The 20,630-nt window shown below is 47.1% G+C and overlaps 1 protein-coding gene across 10 annotated transcripts in view; it reads left to right on the forward strand.

The window, feature by feature from the left end:
- The window catches only part of VSIG10 (V-set and immunoglobulin domain containing 10), a 53,756-nt gene that overhangs the window by 24,288 nt on the left and 8,838 nt on the right, over positions 1-20,630 (forward strand). For 4 of the 10 annotated variants that reach the window (XM_087857299.1, XM_045791608.2, XM_087857300.1 and 1 more), the window contains 3 exons: positions 6,148-6,429; positions 15,096-15,398; positions 17,388-17,648. In XM_087857299.1, the coding sequence (XP_087713425.1) occupies positions 6,148-6,429; positions 15,096-15,398; positions 17,388-17,648 (846 nt within the window). The remainder of the gene's footprint in view (positions 1-6,147; positions 6,430-15,095; positions 15,399-17,387; positions 17,649-20,630) is intronic. The other 6 variants (XM_087857302.1, XM_087857304.1, XM_087857303.1 and 3 more) reach the window with 3 other exon arrangements.

The following is a 20,630-nucleotide window of genomic DNA, read 5'->3' on the forward strand; positions in this document are numbered from 1 at the left end:
GCAGCCAGCGAGGCTGCAGAGGGCCTGCGGAGAGGCGATGGGAGAAGTGGGGAATTTGAAGATGGAAATTTTGAAGATGGGAAAATTGGAGAAGCACGTGTAGGGGGGAAATGTTATTTTGTTGTGGTTTTTTTGTTTTTGTTTTTTTTATTTCTTTATTTTTTGGTTTTTTTAAGCGTTGGATGTAAATTTGCTTTCTGGTTTTTACTTGCTGCACTGGGGCTCAAACTCGAAGCTCCTTTTTTTTTTCTCTCCTTCCTCTGCCCAAGGTTGAATGAACTTGCCTTACACTTGTAACCTTCGGATTTCCCTACACACCCCTGCAAGCGGACCTGTGCGGACTAGCACATTCAAAGCCTTGCCTTCCGTCCTTCACCCGAAAGAAACACAAAACAAAATCTTTTTATTTTGAAGTAATTTCAGACTTTCAGAAAACTTGCCCTTCCACTTGACGTGATTGGCAGAAGGTCTTAAATGCTTAATCTGTGCTCGCCCCTGTAATGATAAGTTTACAGGGTTGCTTACAAAAATATATAGGATATAAAAATATTGAAAAAGCATTTTTGAATCGAATGCACCAGCGAATGTGTGTGTTTTGTGTGCAGGGCAGGGTGATAAGCAGTGAGAGCGAGGACTCAGGTACAGGGAAAAGAGATGGGGCCAGGAGGTGGTGTACCTTGCCAGAATACTTGGAGTGTTATTTTCTGTGTTGCCCATGCCCGCACACACTGCTGATTTATTCTTGTAGGTTCCTGCAGGAATTGCCCCGCCTGAGCTTCCTAGCAGCAAGTGCCAAAAGTTCCTAACCATTAGGCTCACTTAAGATTTTCTTTTGTTTTATTTTCAGCAGTCATTTAAAAGCAGTGAAATTTCCCATAATCTAGGTTTCCAGTTTATCTGGAAAAATCCGATGATCTGGCAGGACAGGGCTTTTCCACCTGGAACTGAGCAGTGGTCACCCCTTCTGTCTAGGGCATGCAACCCCAAATTTGTTCCACCTCTCCTGCTGTAGTACTTACCCCTGATCCTCTTCAGTCATGGACCTTACCTGCTGGCCCCTGCTGGTATTTGACTTAGTGGTCACTGTGCTATGGGGAGGAGGGGAGGACAGTCTCCAGTTGGCTCTTTCCAGAAGTTAAAGGTGATTGTTCCCTTCTCTCCGGCTGTCTGCAGTGTTTCCTGCACTGTGAACATCAGGGGCCTTGGGACATCAGAACCCTGGGTGAAAATCATCATTCTGGAATGAACCAGCTTTTAGCCTGGCTGCAGCTCACCACACAGAGACACTTCCTCCACTGCCATGCCCGGTGCCAGGGAACTTCCCTAGCTTGGTGTATTTTTGTTTGTTTTTCAAATTGGGAGTTATCTTAGGGGAAAAAAAAACAACAAACCTGTCCCTTTACTCCAGACAATGTTCATGCCTGCACAGTCACCTCAGCTTGTAAATCCTGGGTCATTGTTTGGGTAAAGTTGGTAGGAAAAAAATAAGTTTTTGGGTACAATCCCAACTCTGTGAATAATAATATGAGGGCAGCATTGGGAAATGGTTGTTTATATTGCTTCCTCCTTACGTCCATATTCTGAATTTAAGGTGGGGGGGCATTTGGGGACCCTGTGGATACCATGTGGACAACTTCTAGTAACACAAACTATTATGATGTCTTATTGTCTCATCCTGTCTGACCGGGAGACCAGGATAAATCCCTATGACCCAAAGGATTGAAGACCTCAATGGCAGTCCCAGCTCTCCCAGTGACTTGTGTGGGCCCTTAAGGAAATCATTTAAGCTCCCTGAACCTCAGTTTTCTCATCTGTGAAATGAGGGAGCACGGGATGATCAAGTGTGGAACCAGTGTGCCTTCAGGGACTGCCCCTGCGTGTACATGTCAGACGGACATCACTAACTGATGATTGTATTCTTTTCCACTGAGCTGGGGCTTAGCCTGTCTCCTCTTGAACCCAGCCCCTCAGGACTGCCACATCTTAGGACGAAATGACCTCCAGGGTCACCTTCAGCTTCAGTGGTTAAAAAGAATGGAGTGAGCAAAGCCAGGAGGAGTGAAATGCCTTAAAATGGTTTCTTTTGTGATTGTGTCTTTCTGCTCCTTGGAGGAGAAGACAATGTTAGCTCAAGTTCCAGAACTAGACTTCTGCCAGGGCTTTTCCAAGTTCTTTCTTTATTCATTTGCCAGGGAGCTGGGAAGGGGCAGGTCCGTAGGTCTCATGAACACATGCTGCATTTGTAATTCTACAGTGTATCTTCTCTCCTCCGTGGGCATTGCCACTGAGACTTGGGTTCTCAGGACTAATTGTTTAAAAATAATTCTCACTTGCTTTTCAAAGTGATTGTTCAAAGTTCAACAACACTTTTCAAAGTGATTGCTGTTTGGGAATCTTTAGCATTAGATGACATTGTCTGCCTTCCAGTGAGTGGCTTAGAGGTTTTTGGTTTTTTGTTGTTGTTGTTTTTTTCATGTTGTCCTAGCATTTGGGAGTGGTGTGGCCAAGATGAGGAGAGAGTTGGAACATCCTGTAGCTCCAGGCTGGCTTCCAATCTTTCTTTCTTTCTTTCTTTTTTAAAGATTTTATTTATTTATTTATTTATTTGACAGAGAGAGACAGCCAGCGAGAGAGGGAACACAAGCAGGGGGAGTGGGAGAGGAAGAAGCAGGCTCCCAGCAGAAGAGCCTGATGTGGGGCTTGATCCCAGAACGCTGGGATCACGCCCTGAGCCGAAGGCAGACGCTTAACGACTGCGCCACCCAGGCGCCCCTGGCTTCCAATCTTTCAAATGGAGCCCCTTCTAACCAGACAAAAGGCCAAAGACGGATCACTGTTACTCTTTCTTTATAATAGGGAAGGATTTTCAGAGGCAGGTGGCAGTTTATTCATTTATTTTTTTACTGCTTTATTGGGATATAATTTACATACCATAAAACTCACCCTTTTAAAGTATATAATTTGGTGGTTTTTAGTATATTCACAAGATTGTGCAGCCCTCACTACTGACTCCAGAATGTTTTCATCACTCCAAAAAAAAAAAAAAAAGCCGTATGCTTGACTATTAGCAGTCACTCCTCACTACCTCCTTCCCCCCAGACAAGCCACTTTCCCCAGCCCTAGACAACTGCTAATCTACTTTCTATCTCCATAGATTTGCCTATTTTGGACATTTCATATAAATGGAATCACACAGTATGTAGTCTTTTAGGACTGCCTTCTTTCACTTACTGTAATGATGTCAGGATTCATCCATGCTGTATGTACTCATTCCTTTTGATGGCCAAATAATATTCCCCCTGTATGGATGTACCATATTTTATTTATCCATTCATTAGCTGGTGGGCATTTGGGTTGTTTCCATCTTTTGGCAGTTAGGAATAATGCTGCTATGAACACACGAACACATATGTAAAGTCTGTGTAGACATATGTTTTCATTTCTCCTGGATGTACACCTTGGAATGGAATTGCTGAGTCATAACGTGACTTTAACCTTGTGATGAAATGCCACGCTGTTTTCCAAAGTAGCTACACTGTTTAAAAATCCTACCAACATGGGCGGCTGGGTAGCGCAGTCGTTAAAGCGTCTGCCTTCGGCTCAGGGCGTGATCTCGGCGTACCGGGATCGAGTCCCACATCGGGCTCCTCTGCTATGAGCCTGCTTCTTCCTCTCCCACTCCCCCTGCTGTGTTCCCTCTCTCGCTGGCTGTCTCTCTGTCACATAAATAAATAAAATCTTAAAAAAAATAAAAAAATAAAAAAATAAAAATCCTACCAACAATGCATAAGGATTCCAGTTGCTCCGCATCTTTGCCAATATTTGTTCATTTGTTATGGTCTTTGATTTTAGCCACTCTAGTGGGTATGAAGTGGTAGGTATCTTATTGTGGTTTTGATTTGCATTGCCCTCGTGACTAATGATAAACATCTTCTCATGTGATTATTGGCCTTCTGTATATCTTTTTGGAGAAATGCCTGTTCAGATTCTTTGCCCATTTTTAAATGGTATTATTTATCTTTTTATTGTTGAGTTGTGAGTGTTCTTCATATGTTCTGGAAACAAACCCCTCCTCAGATAGGTGATTTGCACACGCTTTTCTCACTGTCTGTGGGTTGTCTTTTCACTTTCTTGATGGTGTCCTTGGATGCGCAATGATTTTTATTTTGACAAAGTCCAATTTAGCCGTTTTTCTTTTGTCACTTGTGCTTTTGGTGTCCTGAGAAACCACTACTTAACCCAGAGTGACAAAGATTTATTCTTTTTTTTTCCTAAGCATTTTATAGTTTTAGCTTCTATATTTAGATCTATGGTCCATTTTGAGTTAATTTTTTTTTTTTTTAAGATTTTATTTGATAGAGAGCCAGCACAAGTAGGGTGAGCAGCAGACAGAGGGAGAGGGACAAGGAGACTCCCTGCTGAGTGGGGAGCCTGATGCGGGGGTTGATCCCAGGACCCCGGGATCATGATCTGAGCCGAAGGCAGACGCTTAATGACTGAGCCACCCAGGTGCCCCCATTTTGAGTTAATTTTTATATATCATGTGAGGTAAGGGGTCCAACCTCATTCTTTTGTACCTGAATACCCAGTTGACCCTGTATGGTTGTCAAAGACAATTTATTTTGTAATGAAATACCACCTTTCACAAACCTCAGTGTAGTCACATACTTTGAAAACTTCTGATATGGTGGAAAAAGAACATTTTAGAGAATAGCAAGAAGTCTAGCTTCTGGTCCCACCCTGGTACCTCCTCCCTGTAGGACTTAGAGTTAGCCCACTTTCCCTTTTGGCATCACACCTTTCTCATCTACTGAGTGCGAAAGTATGAGTAGAAGACTCCTAACAGGTTCTGCCGATTAGTCCTGTGCCTGTGGCTGCTTTGTATTTGGACGCTAGTCGTGGAGGGGGCTGGGAAGTTTCCACACTTCTCAGCAAAATGGGCTGCATTTGTGTCTTGTTACCTGGTGACAATCTGTGCCAGATCAGTTGCCCTTTGCACCTGTCAGTCATGAGTGAGCATCAGAATCACCTGGAGGGCTTGTTAAAATGCAGTGCTGCCTTCCACCTCCACCCCTAGATAGGTGATTTATCTGATTTAAATGTTCTGGGGTGGGACCTGATAATTGGCACTTCTAATAGCAATGCTGCTGCTGCTTATCTGGGCTTTTGAACATGCTGTTCCCTCTACCTGGGAACCCCATCTTCCTGTCTACCTGGCTAATTCCTACCTGTCCATCAGATCTCAGTGTGGCCTCTTGGGGGAAGCCTTCCCTGGGAGTCACCCCAGCTGGACTTAGGAGCCCCTTCTCTGAGGCCGTGTCATGGTATTTATCACACTGGATCATAATTGCCAGTTTATTGTCTGTTTTCCCCACTTGACTGTGAGATCCTGGAGGTCCCTCTCTGTTTTGCTCTTCATTGGCTCCCCAGTGTCTAACACAGGGCATGCCCAAAGCTGGAACGGCAAGAGAGCTTTGACTTCCAGAATCGTTTGCACCTGAGATGGCGAGAGCCAGCAGTAGGAAGGTGGGAACAAAGCCCAGGCCCTCTTCCTTCCATCTCTTCTGGATCCAGGCAAATAAAACCGCTTGGGTTCTGTATCGGTTATTTATTGCCACATTAGTACTGCATAACAATCACAAAATGACCGTACGTGCTTATTATAGCTCAAGAGCTGGGGTTAGCTCTGCTGATCTTGCCTGGGCTCACGCACGTGTCTGGGCGTCCACTCGGTGGCTGATCTGGAACGGCCTCAGCTCAGATGATTGAGACACCTGGAGTCTGCACGTGTAGCTTTCACCCTCCTCCTGGGACCTAACCTGGGCTTGTCCTGCTCCAGGGGATGGTAGGAGGTCATTGGCCAGAGCAAGTCACGTGACCCAGCTGAGGGGCGTGGTGCGAGCGCAGAGCAGTCCTGCTGTGAAGGGCACGGATAGCGCGGGGAGGGGGAGAGTTGGGACTATCTCTGCGATTGCCATTTACGGCAGGTTCATTAACATCAGTCCTGGCCAATAATCCCCACAGAGTGTGCTTAAAAACACACACCTGATTTTTTTTTTTTTAAATCCTAATGCGGAGGGACGGTGTGCAAGGGATGGTGTTCAGATTTGAAGGAATGTAGTAACAGCCTGACCTTTCCTCGTACAGGATTGGAGGCTCTGGTCGTTGGAGAGGTTCACGAGAACATTACTCTGCACTGTGGCAACGTCTCGGGACCAAGGGGCCCGGTAACCTGGTACCGGAATGACTCGGAGCCTGTCTTCCTCCTGTCCTCCAATTCCAGCTTCCCACCTGCTGAGCCGCGCTTCTCTCTGGCAGGTGCCAGCTCCCTGCACATCAAGGCGCTGAGGCCGCGGGATGAGGGGAACTACACCTGCCGGGAGGTCCTGAACGAGACTCGGTGGTTCCGAGTGTGGCTGCAGGTGGCCAGTAAGTGCGGTGGCAGGGCCCTGGGGCCGGCTGGCCAGGCACTCGGAGCTTTGGGTGGGAGGAGGGCTTTGGAGTCGAGCCCGGGTTTCATTCTGGGCTCTGCTACCTGCAAGCCCAGTGACCTCTCACACCTGGGTTTTCTCATCTGTGAAATGGGGATGAAAAGAATTACTGTGTCCTAGGATTGCTGCGAAGACTGGGTTCTGGTTTATGTAGATAAAGTGCTGTTAATGGCTCCTGGCATATTAGCGATTGCTCCCAGCGTGTTAGCATCATCCTTGCTGTTAATACCATTTTATTATGCACCAGAGTCAGAATATATAACATGATGGAGTCAGACTGCCTGAGTTCCATTCCTGAGGTTGTGTCACTGTAAGTAGCTTAAGATCTCAGAGCATTAGTTTTGCTTATTTGTTAATTGGGGATAATACATCACGGACCTTGGTACGTATAGTGCTCTTACGCTCCAGTGCTCACTATAGGGCTTGGCGTGAGCTACTATTATATTACATGCTGCAGTTTCCTCAAACAGTATCTTATCTGTGGATATACGCGCATGAATTTAGAATAGGGATTGGCAAACTCTAGCCATATCTGTGGGCCATATCTGGCCTGCAGGCTACGAATATTTTTTACCTTTTTAAATGGTTGAAAAAACCCAAAAGACGAATGATAATTGTGACATGTAAAAATGATATGAAATTCCAGTGCCCATAAAGAAGGCTTTATTGGGACACAGCCACACTCATCCATGTACATCTTATCTCAGACTGCCTTTGGTGCTATCATGGCAGAGTGGAGTGGCAGTGATGCAGGTCATATGACCTGCAAAGCCTAAAATATTTACTCTGTAGCGCTTTGCAAAGAAAGTGTGCTGTTTACTGGTTTAGACGGATACCCAGATTCTAGACCCAGAGTGTGTCATTTAGTAGAAATATACACATGATTCCTATTGATCCCTTGTTCCCTCATCTGTAAAATAATTTACTTATTTCTTTATTCAACATATATCCATTGAAAGCCCAGTGCCAGGCACTGGTCAAGGCACTGGGCCACAGGAGTGAACAGGACAGACAAGGCCCCTGCCTTCATGGAGCTCACATCCTAGTGGGGGAAGATGGACAGTAAGCAAGTACATGAATGCATCAGGCAATACCAGAGTGATGAGGGCTATGCAGAGAGTCGAGGTGCAGTGATTCTCAGAAATAGTTAAAATTGGGGAGGTCAGAGAGAGCCTTTTGGAGGAAGTGACATTTCAGCTGAACGATGAGTAGGAGCCAGTTTTGCAGAGATGAGAATGATTCAGAAAGAACTATATCCAGTCCAAGATGAGTTGAGTGTGGTGTGTATGCAGATGGGGAGAAGGCTGGTGTGGTGGGAACCCAGTGTATGAGAGGGTGGGACTTGTGTTATGGGTTGAATTATATTCCCCCAAAATATTGAAGTTCTCACTCCTGGTATCTGTGAATGTGACCTTATTGGGAAATAGGGTCTTTGCAGATGTAATCAAGTTAAGATGAGGTCAGTGGGGTGGGCCCTAATCCAAACTGACTGGCACCCTCCTAAGAAGAGGAAAATGCGTGTGAATATGAAGGCACACAAGGAGAATATCATATAAACACAGAGGAAGAAAGCAGAGGGATGCACCTGGAGCCAAGGAATGCCAGGGACTGATGGCCACCACCAGAAGCCATGGAAGGAGCAAGGAAGGATTCCCCCCTGCCCTTCTGACACGTTGATTTCAGACTTTTGGCCTCCAAAGCTGTGAGAGAATCCATGAATGTTGTTTTAAGCCACCTTGTTTGTGGGACTTTGTAAAGGCAGCCTCAAGAAACTAATACACCTGGCAAGGAATTGAGATTCTTGTTGTTGCTGTTGTGGGTGCCAGAGGAAACTCCTGGAGCTTTAAGCATGGGTGTGGCATTATTTCAATTACACATGCAGGATGTATGTGTGTGATCTCAGGAAGGACTGATAAAAACAGGGAAGCCAGTTGGAGCACAAGATCTTGGTGCCCAGAACCAGGGCGGTGGCAGCGGCCTTGGTGAAAATGCACAGCTTCAGAAACGATTTTGGAGGTAGACCAATAAGCTCTGCTGGTGAATTGGAAGTGGAGGATGAAGAAAAGCAAGGCTTTGAGGACGCTTCTAGATTTTTGGATGGTCTCTAAGGTTACTGCCAACTCTTAAGGTTTATGGAATTGGGGAGTGCAGTGGTTTTGTGTTTGAAGATGCCACAGTTGGACTCCTGAATGGCCAAGAATGGATGTGGGTGTATTAAAAATGTCACCCATCTTGGCCCAGCTCTGTTCAGTTCCTACTGTGAGCCTATGGGCAGCTCACTCCAGCTGCCGGTCATTAATAATTCCTCATGGCAGTCTCCTCGATAAATGCCTTCTCTTTTGACCACAGAGTAAGACGGCGTTACAACTTGTTGCTTTTTTTTTTTTTTTTAATCATCCCTCTTTCCAGTTTATGATGACTTTACCTGACATTGATTAATCATTGACTAGGTTTGTTGGAGGGTGGATTAGTTTCATTATTGCCCTGTTAGGGACATAAATGCAAGGCCTTTTTACAATGAACGTAAACTTCCATCTTAAAAGAATCACTAAACTCACATGGCTCTTGGGGCTCCCTGAGTTACTGTGATGTGATTAGTATTATGGAAACTTCTTCATTTGGAAACACACAATGTCCTCAACTGTTGTAGGCTTGTTTGTGAAAACCAGATTCTGACCTTGCTTGGGCTCCTCTAACAAAAGTAACATAGGCTGGGGGGTTTCAACAGCAAACATTCTGGCAGTTCTGGAAGCTGGGAAGTCCAAGATCAGGGTGCTGGCAGATCCAGTGTCTGTGTGAGGCTCACTTCCCCGTTTGTAGATAGGTCTTCTTACTGTGTCCTCACTTGGGCAGAGAGCGAGAGGAAGGAGGGGTCTCTCCTTACAAGGTCACCAGTCCCAACCATGAGGACTCAGCCTCTTGACCTCATCAGCTCCTCCCAAAGGCCCCACCTCCACATACCGTCATATTGGGGATTAGGTTTCAAAATGAATTTTGGAGGGGATACAAGTATTCAGTCCATAGCAAAGATGTCCTCTGGTTTCCCATGTACCAGAGCCCTCCAGAATCTCAGGGCTTGCTCCCATTCTAGGACAAAGCCTGGCAAACACACACAACCCTCCGGGCATCAGGGAGCCCCGTGCTGCCCCTCCTCAGACAGTGGCTGAAGGCGAGGCCTTGACATCTCAGATGGGACTTGGCCCTCATTTTGCATGGAAGATTTTGGAATATGGATTAGGTTTGATCCGACTGCTATTTCTGGGAAAGGAGGGCCATGGTGTTGCTGAGTGGCTAAGAGCATACACTGAGGTCTTGCTGCCTGAGTTCAAATCCAGGTGCTGCTGGCTGTTGTCCTTGTGACATGGGGGAAGTCCCTTAAACTCCTCTCACTTCAGTTTTATCATCTGTGAATCAGCGGTGACAGTCAAACCCAGGCACAGACTTACTGCGTGCGTTCATGAGATTGACATGCACAGCCCTCAGCACAGAGCTGGGCACACGGTATGCACTTGGTTCATGTCACCTCGACCACCTGGTTAAACAGGTGATGGGATTCCCGTGGGAAAAATGCATCTCAGGTTCCCAGCAATCAGTTAACATCCAAGCCTTTTGAACAGGACCTTCTGTGGGTCAGGGATTCTGCCTGTCCAGATCTTGCTTTCCCTGTCTTTTCACTGACATGGTTGATAACTTAGTTTCTTTTTTTTTTTTTTTTTTAAAGATTTTATTTATTTACTTGACAGAGATAGAGACAGCCAGCGAGAGAGGGAACACAAGCAGGGGGAGTGGGAGAGGCAGAAGCAGGCTCATAGCGGAAGAGCCTGATGTGGGGCCCGATCCCGTAACGCCGGGATCACACCCTGAGCCGAAGGCAGACGCTTAACCGCTGTGCCACCCAGGCGCCCCTGATAACTTAGTTTCTTAAGGAGAAAAGTTTGGAAACATTCGAACATGGCCTTGAAGTGAGGGAAGAAAAGTCTGAGATGTGACAAGTTGTTATCTGTAAGTGACTTTGAGTGTGTGAGAGGATAGAGGTGCTGTAGAGGCACAAAGCTGGCTGTATGTGGGCCAGTAGCTTCTCCCTCCTTACTGTTTGGATCTCTGCTTAGTGATCAGGGGGCATTTGGTGTCTCTGCCTTCCGGGGAGTCAGGTTTTCTATGGACTGGGATGATCTAATATGCCTGGAATGGGCACTGCAGCGTAATTTTGTTATTTGTCTCAGGACCCAAGACTGTACTGTATTACTTGTTAATTTAATGGTGCAGTTGAAGAGTCTTGCCCTCCGGATTGGGACTGCTGCTCCTGAGAATACAGAAATCCTTCAGTCCAGAGCAGTTCAGCGCTGCCATGGCTATTTATTTCATTGACTTACCCACCCTCTTCTGCCTCCCAATTGGGGTGGGCAGAAGGTTAGAACTGCTGTGTGTTTACCTGCAGGAGGGCTGGAGGGATGGGCAAGGTAGCACAGACCTGGACACATTCCACTAGACTTTGTTCTTCTTTAAGGATATCAGCTCTCGTGCACTGGGGAGCTGAGTGATCAGATGAGCCCGTGGAAGCCCGCAGTCAGACTTCATGGTACGTGGTGCCAGAGTCTCCCTGTGTCTGTTTTTCTCAGGCCAACCAAGTGTTGAGGGGGCATGTGAGCTGGATGGCACATGGACTGTGAGGAAGCTGGTTTGTATCAACCTCCAAGAATCTCTTTGGAGTCAGCTGGGGTGTGGGGGATGGGGAGTGCTCCCGTCTAGCGAGTAATGTGGCCATCACATCAGGAAAGGCCGGGAAGGGGCCTCAGGAAAGTCCCATGTTCCCTGACTAATTGGGTTCATCTATTTGCCCTCGTCCTACGATGCTGATGGTGACGCTGTGTCTCCTCACAACATAAGGTCCTAGGGAAGGCGTGTGTTGGCACACGGAAGAAAGATTGTTGGTTCCCTTCAGAAAATGGAGGATCCTTGCCTGGAGGTTGATTAACTTGAGTCTTGCCAAGATCATCTGCAGCAGAGATAGGTGTTTATAAGAATCTGAAGACCTCTGGGTTCCAGCTCTTTGGATGGGAACAGCAGTCACTAGGGAAATCGGGAAGCAATGGGGTTGTTGCATGTGTCTCTGCGTTCAGTCTCTAAAAGTGATATCGAAAAAGTCTCTGTGAGTTTCCCCAAGGATCTTATCCCATTCTAAAACTATAGGTGTGCCCACTGATTAGCAGAGACTAGCTGGTATATTCTTAGGTCATTTTCAAATCAAAATGCTAGTATGAAGAGCAAATGCCTGACAACAACTCTTCCTGTTGTCAGGGAATCCAAGACATGGAGATGAGAGTCTCCCATTTTGTGAGTCCTTGAGTTGTAAGTCAACCCTTTGAGACGCTTGACTGGCCAAACTATGTTTATGGAGGGGAAGGAGAGAAGTGAGTTGTTCCTACGTCAAGAATGTCTGCAGAGAAGAGGAAGGCAGTGGCACTGGTAGATTGTTCTAGAACAGGAATCCAGCTTTTTCTGTAGAGGGCCACATGGTAAATATTTTAGGTATGATGGCCCAACGGGTAAAGTCGAGGGTGTTATATAAAAACTTACATAACAAGAGTGAAAACACACTTCCACATTTTTAAAAATGATTTTATTTATTTTGAGAGAGAGTGCGCGAGCATGAGCAGGGGGAGGGAGGGGCAGAGGCAGAGAGAGAAGCAGACTCCTCACTGACCAGGGAGCCCAAAGTGGGACTTGATCCTAGGACCCTGAGATCATGACCTGAGCCGTAGGCAGACACTTAACTGACTGAGCCACCCAGCCACCTCTATATCTATTCTTTTCATTTCATATGAGAGAATGAGAGTGATGGGCACTTGTCCAAGATTGTCTCTCTGTAAGTGGCAGTAGGATTTACACCCAGGTCTGTGAATTCAGAGTACAAGCTCATGACCGCTAGGGCTAAGGCATCCCTCCAACAAAGAGCCGAGAACTCAAACTACAGTAACCAAGGCCTCAAACCTCAAACCTTTGTGACTGCTCTCTATTTTTATTTATTTGCTCTTTTATTTTTGTTTCCTCTCCCATCTATTTGTCTTTCTGAGTGATTGCCACCACCACCCCACAAGCAAAAAAGAGCCGGTGGGCTTCTGTTTGGGAATAAACACGTGGGTGGAGAGAGCAGTAGAAGGGAAGGAAATGGGTACCTCCTTCTGTGTAGTAAAGTCAGAGCAGGGGAGGAACCCCAGGGGATCAAGAAGATGGCGTCAGCTTTAATTAAGAAAGCAGACCCAACCCAAGGGGTTTATGTGAGCTGTAATCCCTAAACACTTAATTCAGGAGGCTTTTAAGGTTCTCTCATTTGATTTATTTTTCTAATCCCTCCACCTGTTCCTTCTCATCCATTCCCTGTATCCAACACTGTTTTTTGCTTAGAATTGTGCTGGTCAAAAGCCCCTCCCAGCCAGGTTCTGGGGGTCCACACTGTCCATGCCTGGCCACCGTGGCCCTCCAGGCCACAGTTCAGAAGGCCCAGGCTGTCTAATCTAACGCACTACATTTGCTGGCCTGGGCTTTGATTGTTAGTACTCCAGAGATACCCTCTGCTTCACTGGATGTCTGCCAGCTGTGGGCACGCCCTGTTACCTGTTGGTCTGCATACCTAACCAACTAGCCAGCAGCAGTAAATGGTACCTCCCAACTAATGGCATAATTTTTTCCACAGACCCTCTATGGGAGGTGACATGATTCCAGCAGATCCATACAACTATTAGGAGCGAGCCCCGACCTGAGAAGCATATTGTCAAGAATATTGTCCTGGGAAACCCACCATTTCTGTAGTTATATAATGGCCTCAGACATAAGTGAAGTAGATGCTGTACTTTGAGGGGCTCTGGGAGAGCCTTTTCCTTCCCCCGAATAATTTTTCCCACCGGTCTCTTTCTGATCAAATTCTGCAGTCCTAGTTGTATTCCTTTGGTCAAGCATTGCCCTTCCTGGATTCTTCTTTTCCAAAGGGGAAGTCTTGGGGCGTCTGGGCGGCTCAGTCAGTGAAGTGTCTGCCTTTGGCTCAGGTCATGATCTCGGGGTCCTGGGATCGAGTCCCACATTGGGCTCCCTGCTCAGCGGGGAGTCTGCTTCTCCCTCTTCCTCTGCCCCTCCCTCCTGCTCATGCACGCTCTCTCTCTCTCTCTCAAAATAATAAAATCTTTTTAAAAAGTTGTTTTTATTAAAGATATATATATATATTTTAATATTTTATTTATTTTTGTCAGAGAGAGAGAGCACAAGCAGAGGGAGGAGTGGCAGGCAGAGGGAGAAGCAGGCTCCCCACTGAGCAAAGAGCCCGATGCAGGACTCGATTCCAGGACCTGAGCTGGAGGCAGATACTTAGCCCACTGTGACACCCAGGCCTCCCTAAATAAATAAAATAAATAAAATCTTAAAAAAAATAAATAAAAGGGGTAGTCCCTGGGAGAGGTAACACACTCAATGGCTTTAGTCTAAGTAGATGTTAGTTATATTCCTTTCATCAAAAGAGATGCCGCATCTTGGGTGCACTGGGTACCAGCCGTGGGAGGGCATTTCTGGGGATGAGAAAGAAATTCAGAAATGTCAGGGGGACCCACATAAAACCCAGCACTTACCAAGTGCTTCCAATGTGACCAGCATTGTTCTGAGTGCTCTCCCGTATTCACTGAATTACCACCACAGCCCCCTGCGGTGGGTTCTAGCACGGCGGAAATGGAGGCTCAGAGAGGTTAGGTAATCTGCCAAGGTCACACAGCTAGTGAGTGGAGTCCAGAGTTGGTCCTGGAGCCAATGTTTCTTGTCTTTCAGTGTGAAATTGTGCTTGGACTCCCCAAGCCTACCCCCAGGCTCAGTGATTCTCTAGGAGAAGTCCTAGAACTCAGCATGTAATTTGATTTATTACAACTAGAGGCTACAAAGCAAAATCAGCAAAGGGAAAAGGCACATGGGATTAAGTCTGAGGAAAACCAGGAGCTAGCCTCCAAAAGTCCTTTCCCAGGGGCATCACATGGGACACAATTCCTCCGGGAACAAGTTATGGCAACATGTGTGAAATGTCTCCCAGGGAAGCCCCTTAGACACCCAGCACCCTGGATTTTCACTGGGGGCTAGTCACATAGGCACCCTCTGCCTAGCACATAGCAAAACTCCAGACTCCCGGAGGGGAAGCAAGAGTTCAGCTTAAACCACACTGTGCAAATGGTTCAGGCCCAGTGAGCCTCACTCTCATCAGTTCTGGGAATGGCAGACACCCTCCTGAAATCCACATTGCGGGCACCAGCCAAGGCCAACCCTGCAAGCAGGCCTGCTATGTTCACTAATGAACAGCCGATCCACTCACCAGTGTTTCTGAAAAGGAGCCATTTGCATTTTTCCCTTTTCTACAAGGAGTGAGCCCCCTACCCCCAATAAGTCTACATTTATCTCAGGATTAGAATGCATACGGATACTTAGCATAGCATTTATCACATAATAAGTATCTGATAGATATTGTCATCCTCATTGACTGCTCCTTGATCATTTCTGTGTCTGTTAGATCTGGTAAGGAGCTCAAGTTAACTCTTAAGTAATTAATGCTTTCTGCATTCCCCTTGTCATTCCCAGGCGGCCCCTATGAGGTTGAGGTCAATATCTCCAGCACCGGCAGGCTCCCCAATGGCACCGTCTATGCAGCCAAGGGCTCCCAGGTGGACTTCAGCTGCAGCAGTAGCTCCTGGCCTCCACCAATGGTTGAATGGCAGTTTCAGGCCCCAGATTCCAGCACCGAGCCCTTTGGAAACAACCTGACAGTCAGCAGTTTCACTCTGCTGCTGATGTCACAAAACCTCCAAGGAAACTACACCTGTTTGGCCACGAACCTGCGCAGTGGGAGACAGCGAAAGGTGACCACCGAGCTCCTGGTCTACTGTGCGTAAGAAGCACTCCCCTCTCCCTCCCCGACCTCCTCACCTTGACCCTTCGTGAACTGCATGTTTGTGCCTCTTCCTTTTGTCTACAAAGGCATGCCTGCTGCACGGGTCCTAACGTGCTTCTGCAGCTCCCTCAGCACACACGTACACACCCAGGGCCGTGTGTCAAGAGAGGGAGTCGCTTCTAGAAGCTTGCTGCTAAGTAGGGTTACAGGAGAGTCCCTGTGAGCCACAGAAGGAAATTAACGCCAAGCTTCATGCTTGTTTGTTTGTTTTTTTTTAATTGAGGTGAAAGTACAGAACAACCGTTTTAAAACACACGACTCCGTGGCATTTAGTACGTTCACAGTGTTGTGTGACCACCACCTCTGTCTAGTTCCAGAACATTCTCATCACCCCAGATGAAGTCCCATCAGCACTGAGCAGTTGCTCCCTCTTCTCTTGGTCGCTCCCTGGCAACCGCCAGTCTGTGTTCTGTCTGTCTGCATCTGTCCGTTCTGGATGTGTCGTGTCAAGGGACTCATAAAACACGTGGCTTGTGTGACTGGCTTCTTTCACGGAGCATCAGGTTTTCGAAGTTCACTATGTTTTAGCAGGTGCCAGCGCTTCATTCCTTTCTGTGACCGAGTTAATATTCCGTTGTAGGGAAGGACCCCAGTTTGTTCATCTGTTCAGCCATCCTCGTTCTATCTGTGCACTCGGGCCCTCTCGCACTGTTAGAACCAGCAGTTCACGAGCCTTTACTCTGGGGCTGAGAACACAGCAGGCTCCTTGGACGAAAACCACCGCAGACATGCCGAGTGTGCTCATAATCCATGCTAATGAGGGGGAGCATCAGAACAACAAATTAGTGGACAGGATAATAACACCTTTCTTAATTCATACGTTATTCAGAGCCTTTATAAGTCTCTATGTTCTCTGTCATAAAGGACATTGATTGTTTATGAAGTCATAGGTGCTTGTTAGGGGAAACAGATGAGCGTAAAGAAGAAGAGAATATTCTAACCATCATTTTGGTGTATTAGCAGTAATTTATCTTGTTGATGACATGTATCTCCCCATCCATGTAAGATCCGTACTTACTTCTATTTATGTATATTGTATAAAGTATATAAAACATGATAACATACATATATAATACCTAATACAATATACATATATATACATAATATACATCTATACATTATACATTATACATAAATATACATAATGTATACACAGTGTAATTCATATGTGTATAGATGTATAATATATGTATAACATACATATATATAATATATATTATATACATACATTGTATACATTATCTAATGTATACGGGTGGGGGTGAATCCCACCTGTACCTGCCCCTGGGGACCAGCACTGTCCAGTAGAACTTTTTATGATGATGGAAATGTTCTATTCTGTGTGGTCCAGTACAATAGCCACCCACCACATATAGTTCCCGAGCCCTTGAAATGTAGGTGGTGAGGGGCGCCTGGGTGGCACAGCGGTTGGGCGTCTGCCTTCGGCTCAGGGCGTGATCCTGGCGTTACGGGATTGAGCCCCACATCAGGCTCCTCCGCTATGAGCCTGCTTCTTCCTCTCCCACTCCCCCTGCTTGTGTTTCCTCTCTCTGGCTGTCTCTATCTCTGTCAAATAAATAAATAAAATCTTTAAAAAAAAAAAAAAAAAGAAATGTGGGTGGTGAGACAGAAGAACTAAATTTGTAATGTAATGTAATTAATACAAATTTAAAGAGCCACATTTAATGTCCACTGTGGCTAGTGAGAAATGCAAAGATGAATGAGGCCCACAGCCGTGGAGATTTAACACTCAGCAGAGGAAATCTGCCTGTTGTCACACACTAACTCGTGTCAAGGAGCTATTTCAAGGGTGCTACCTGGGCATGATGTTTCTCTGATACCCCGATTCTGTAATCCTTAGAGCCAGCCCAATGGTGCTCTCAGAGTCTGTGACTAAGCCCACATCCTCTGGTGTTTTGCAGTCCCCCCTCCATCAGCCCCTCATTGCCAAGCAGAGATGTCACAAGGATCGCTCACGCTGCAGCTCACCTGTCGCTGGGACGGGGGATACCCAGACCCGGACTTCCTGTGGACAGAAGAGCCAGGAGGTGTGGTCGTGGGGACGTCAAAGCTGGGGGTGGAGTTGCTGAACCAGTCCCAGCTGTCAGATGGCAAGAAGTTCAAGTGTGTTGGGAGCCACATAGTGGGGCCGGAGTTGGGAGCCAGCTGTGTGGTACAGATCAGTGAGTCTGGCTTGCCTTGTCCCGGGTTGGGGTCCACCCATCTGTATTCTGAGAGAACCAGCCGCAAGGTCTGGAAAAGAAATCCTACAATGTTGCAGTGAACTGAATTGTTTCTTCTTTTCTTTTGCTTTATGTTTTCTTCCTTTCAAACTTTAAAGATGCTTAACCAAGCTTCTGGTTCTCATCCAAGCTGTTTTCCACTTGACAGATACTAATTAAGCACCTGCTAGAGGCCAGGTACTGTTCCTAGGTATTAGAGATGGAGCAGTGAATAAGACGGGTGTGGTTCATTTATTAGCCATCTCCTGTTATATAACAAACACCCCCAGACTTAATGGCTTAAAACAACACATCAATTATTTGTCTTACGATTTCTGTGGGCCAGGAATTCAGACAGGGCACAGTGGGTTTGTCTTGGCTCCGTGATTTCTGGGTCTCAGCTGCAACACCTAGTTGGGAGGGTTGAAATTGTCTGCAAGATCAACTTCCAAGGCGCTCACGCACACGCCTGGCAGGTTGCTTCCTCTCCACGTGGGCTTCTCCACAGGGCCCCTGGACTGTCTTTACAACATGGCACTGGCTTTCCCCAGAGCAAGTGATGCAAGAGGGAGCAAGCCAGGCCTGCTCTCCTTTCTCTGAACTACCTAGCCTCAGAAGTCACATGGCATCCTGACTGCCTCTTCTGTTCATTAGAAGTGAGTCACTCAGACTGGCTCCACTGTCAAGGGGAGTGGGTGGAATTGGGCTCCACTTTTTGAAGGGAAGAGTGTCACATGATTCCTGGATGTGTTTTTGAAACCATGACCATTCCTCTTTCATAGAGCTCAAATTCTTCTGTGTGGGGATGGGGGTGAGAGGAAGACAGAAAGTCCAAACACAAGTAAGGTAGGTTCAGATAGTGATAATACTTGTGAGGAGTATCCAAAGGGGTGTGTGAAGGAGTCTCCTATAGGAAGAGGGCCACTCTTCCTAGGGAGTAGGGAGGTCTCCTTGTGGCGGTAGCATTTTGAGCAGAGATCTGAAGGATGAGAAGGAGCTGGCCAGGTGGGCTGAGTATTCCTGGCAGAGGAAATAGCAAACGCTGAGGCCCCGAAGTGGAAACGTACCTGGCATTTGAGGAACTGAGAGAAGGCCAGTGTAGCCAGAGTGTTGTGCTGAGGTACCCATGAGGCTAGATGGCTATTGCGGGTTGAATTGTGTCTCCCAAAAAATGATCTGTTCCAGTCCTAATCCTGGGTACCTGTAGATGTGGCCATATTTGCAGATGTGATGAGGTTAGGCTGAGGTCGTACTGGGTTAGGGTGGGCTCTGTTCCCGTGACTGCTATCCTTACAAGACGAGGGCCATTTGGACGCAGACACACGGGGAGAATGCCACATGATAATGGAGGTGGGGATTGTAGTGATGCAGCTATAAGCCCAGAATGCCCACGATTGCGGGCAACCCCCAGAAGCTAAGACAGGCATGGAATGGTTTCTCCCTCAGGAGCCTCCAAAGGAGTCAAGCCTGCTGACACCTTAACTTCAGACTTCTGAGTTTCTGAGCTGTGAGAGAATGGATTTCTGTTGCTTTAGGCTAGCCGGTTTGTGGTACCTGGTGACAACAGCCCCGGGGATCTAATACAGCAGTAAGCAAGGAGCAGAGAGTGTTGGGTTTTGTTGGCCACAGTGAGGATTTTCCTCACGGCCTGTCAGGATAAGCCTCGGGGTGGGGGGGGGCCGTGGAGCGCTAGCTTGCTGAGAAGTGAGCCTTGCTATTCCAGGAGGTGCTTGTTTTCCCAGGCAAGTGGCATTCACATGGCTGTCCCTTCCCCACTGACTCATTCAGCAAATGTGACAGTGTCTCATCTGTGTCCGGGACCTGGCTGGCCTTGGGTGACGGAAGGGACCGAGACTCACTTTCTGCATTACAACAGGGCTTGGCACACCATGGCCATGGGACAAATCCAGACCAACTGGTAGTCTGCAGTTTTATTTTTAATGAGATATGACTCACGTAACATGAACTTCACTGTGTCAAAGTGTGTTGTATGGTGGCTTTTAGCACATTCACCATGTCATACTTACCATCACCCCTGTCCTGACTCGGGCTGCCCACCTCTCTCTTTAAATTGCTTGTAGGCCCTACACAGAAGAAGACCACTCAAACAGTGAGAGGCTGAAGCACTAAGCAGCCCGTTGTGCAAAGGCCTGGTGTGGTGTCCATCTCTTACAGACCTCTGAGAGCCCTGCATCCCCACCCCTACCTCCACCCCTGACCCCACCCCTGCACACAGCACCCTCTTAAGTGAAAGAAACTCCGAATTTATAGGCGCCACACCAGCTGTTGGGGTGACTCCACTTTTTGAGGGGTAATGGCTGTGTTTGGCAAAAGCACATTAATGTACATGACCTTGGTTTGCGGGGTGAGTTGGGCACCAGGAAGAGAGTTCATTTTGCTCTTTATACAGGATGAGGAGGCCATTTCTCAAGCTTTGGTTTGGGGTCCCCTGAATTCCAACAGACTGTTGAGGCTTGTCAGTGCTGCTGGCTTGGTGACCTCAAAGAAGATAGGAGTTCACCAGAGAGGGGAAGGTGTGATTTAGGAACGGGGTAAGGGACCAGACAGTTGATCCACAAAGGGGTATAACGCATGAGTTTCTTGAGCAAAACTGGATTTGGGGGGGGTGGGCGCCTGGGTGGCTCAGTCGTTGAGCGTCTGCCTTCGGCTCAGGGCGTGATCCTGGAGTTCTGGGATCGAACCCCACGTCGGGCTCTTCTGCTGGGACCCTGCTTCTTCCTCTCTCACTCCCCCTGCTTGTGTTCCCTCTCTCGCCGGCTGTCTCTCTCTGTCAAATGAATAAATAAAATCTTTAAAAAACAAAAACAAAAACTGGGTTTGGGGTTTCACCTTTGCTAACCTGATTTAGAGGGAGAGGCTTTGGTCTGTTCTACATTCCCACCTCGCCACCCTCCCCCCCTTACCGCGCATACATCTCCCCCT

Source organism: Ursus americanus, chromosome 30, assembly GCF_024610735.1.
Source record: "Ursus americanus isolate L20-20 chromosome 30, mUrsAme1.1.p, whole genome shotgun sequence".
Taxonomy (NCBI): Eukaryota; Metazoa; Chordata; class Mammalia; order Carnivora; family Ursidae; genus Ursus; species Ursus americanus.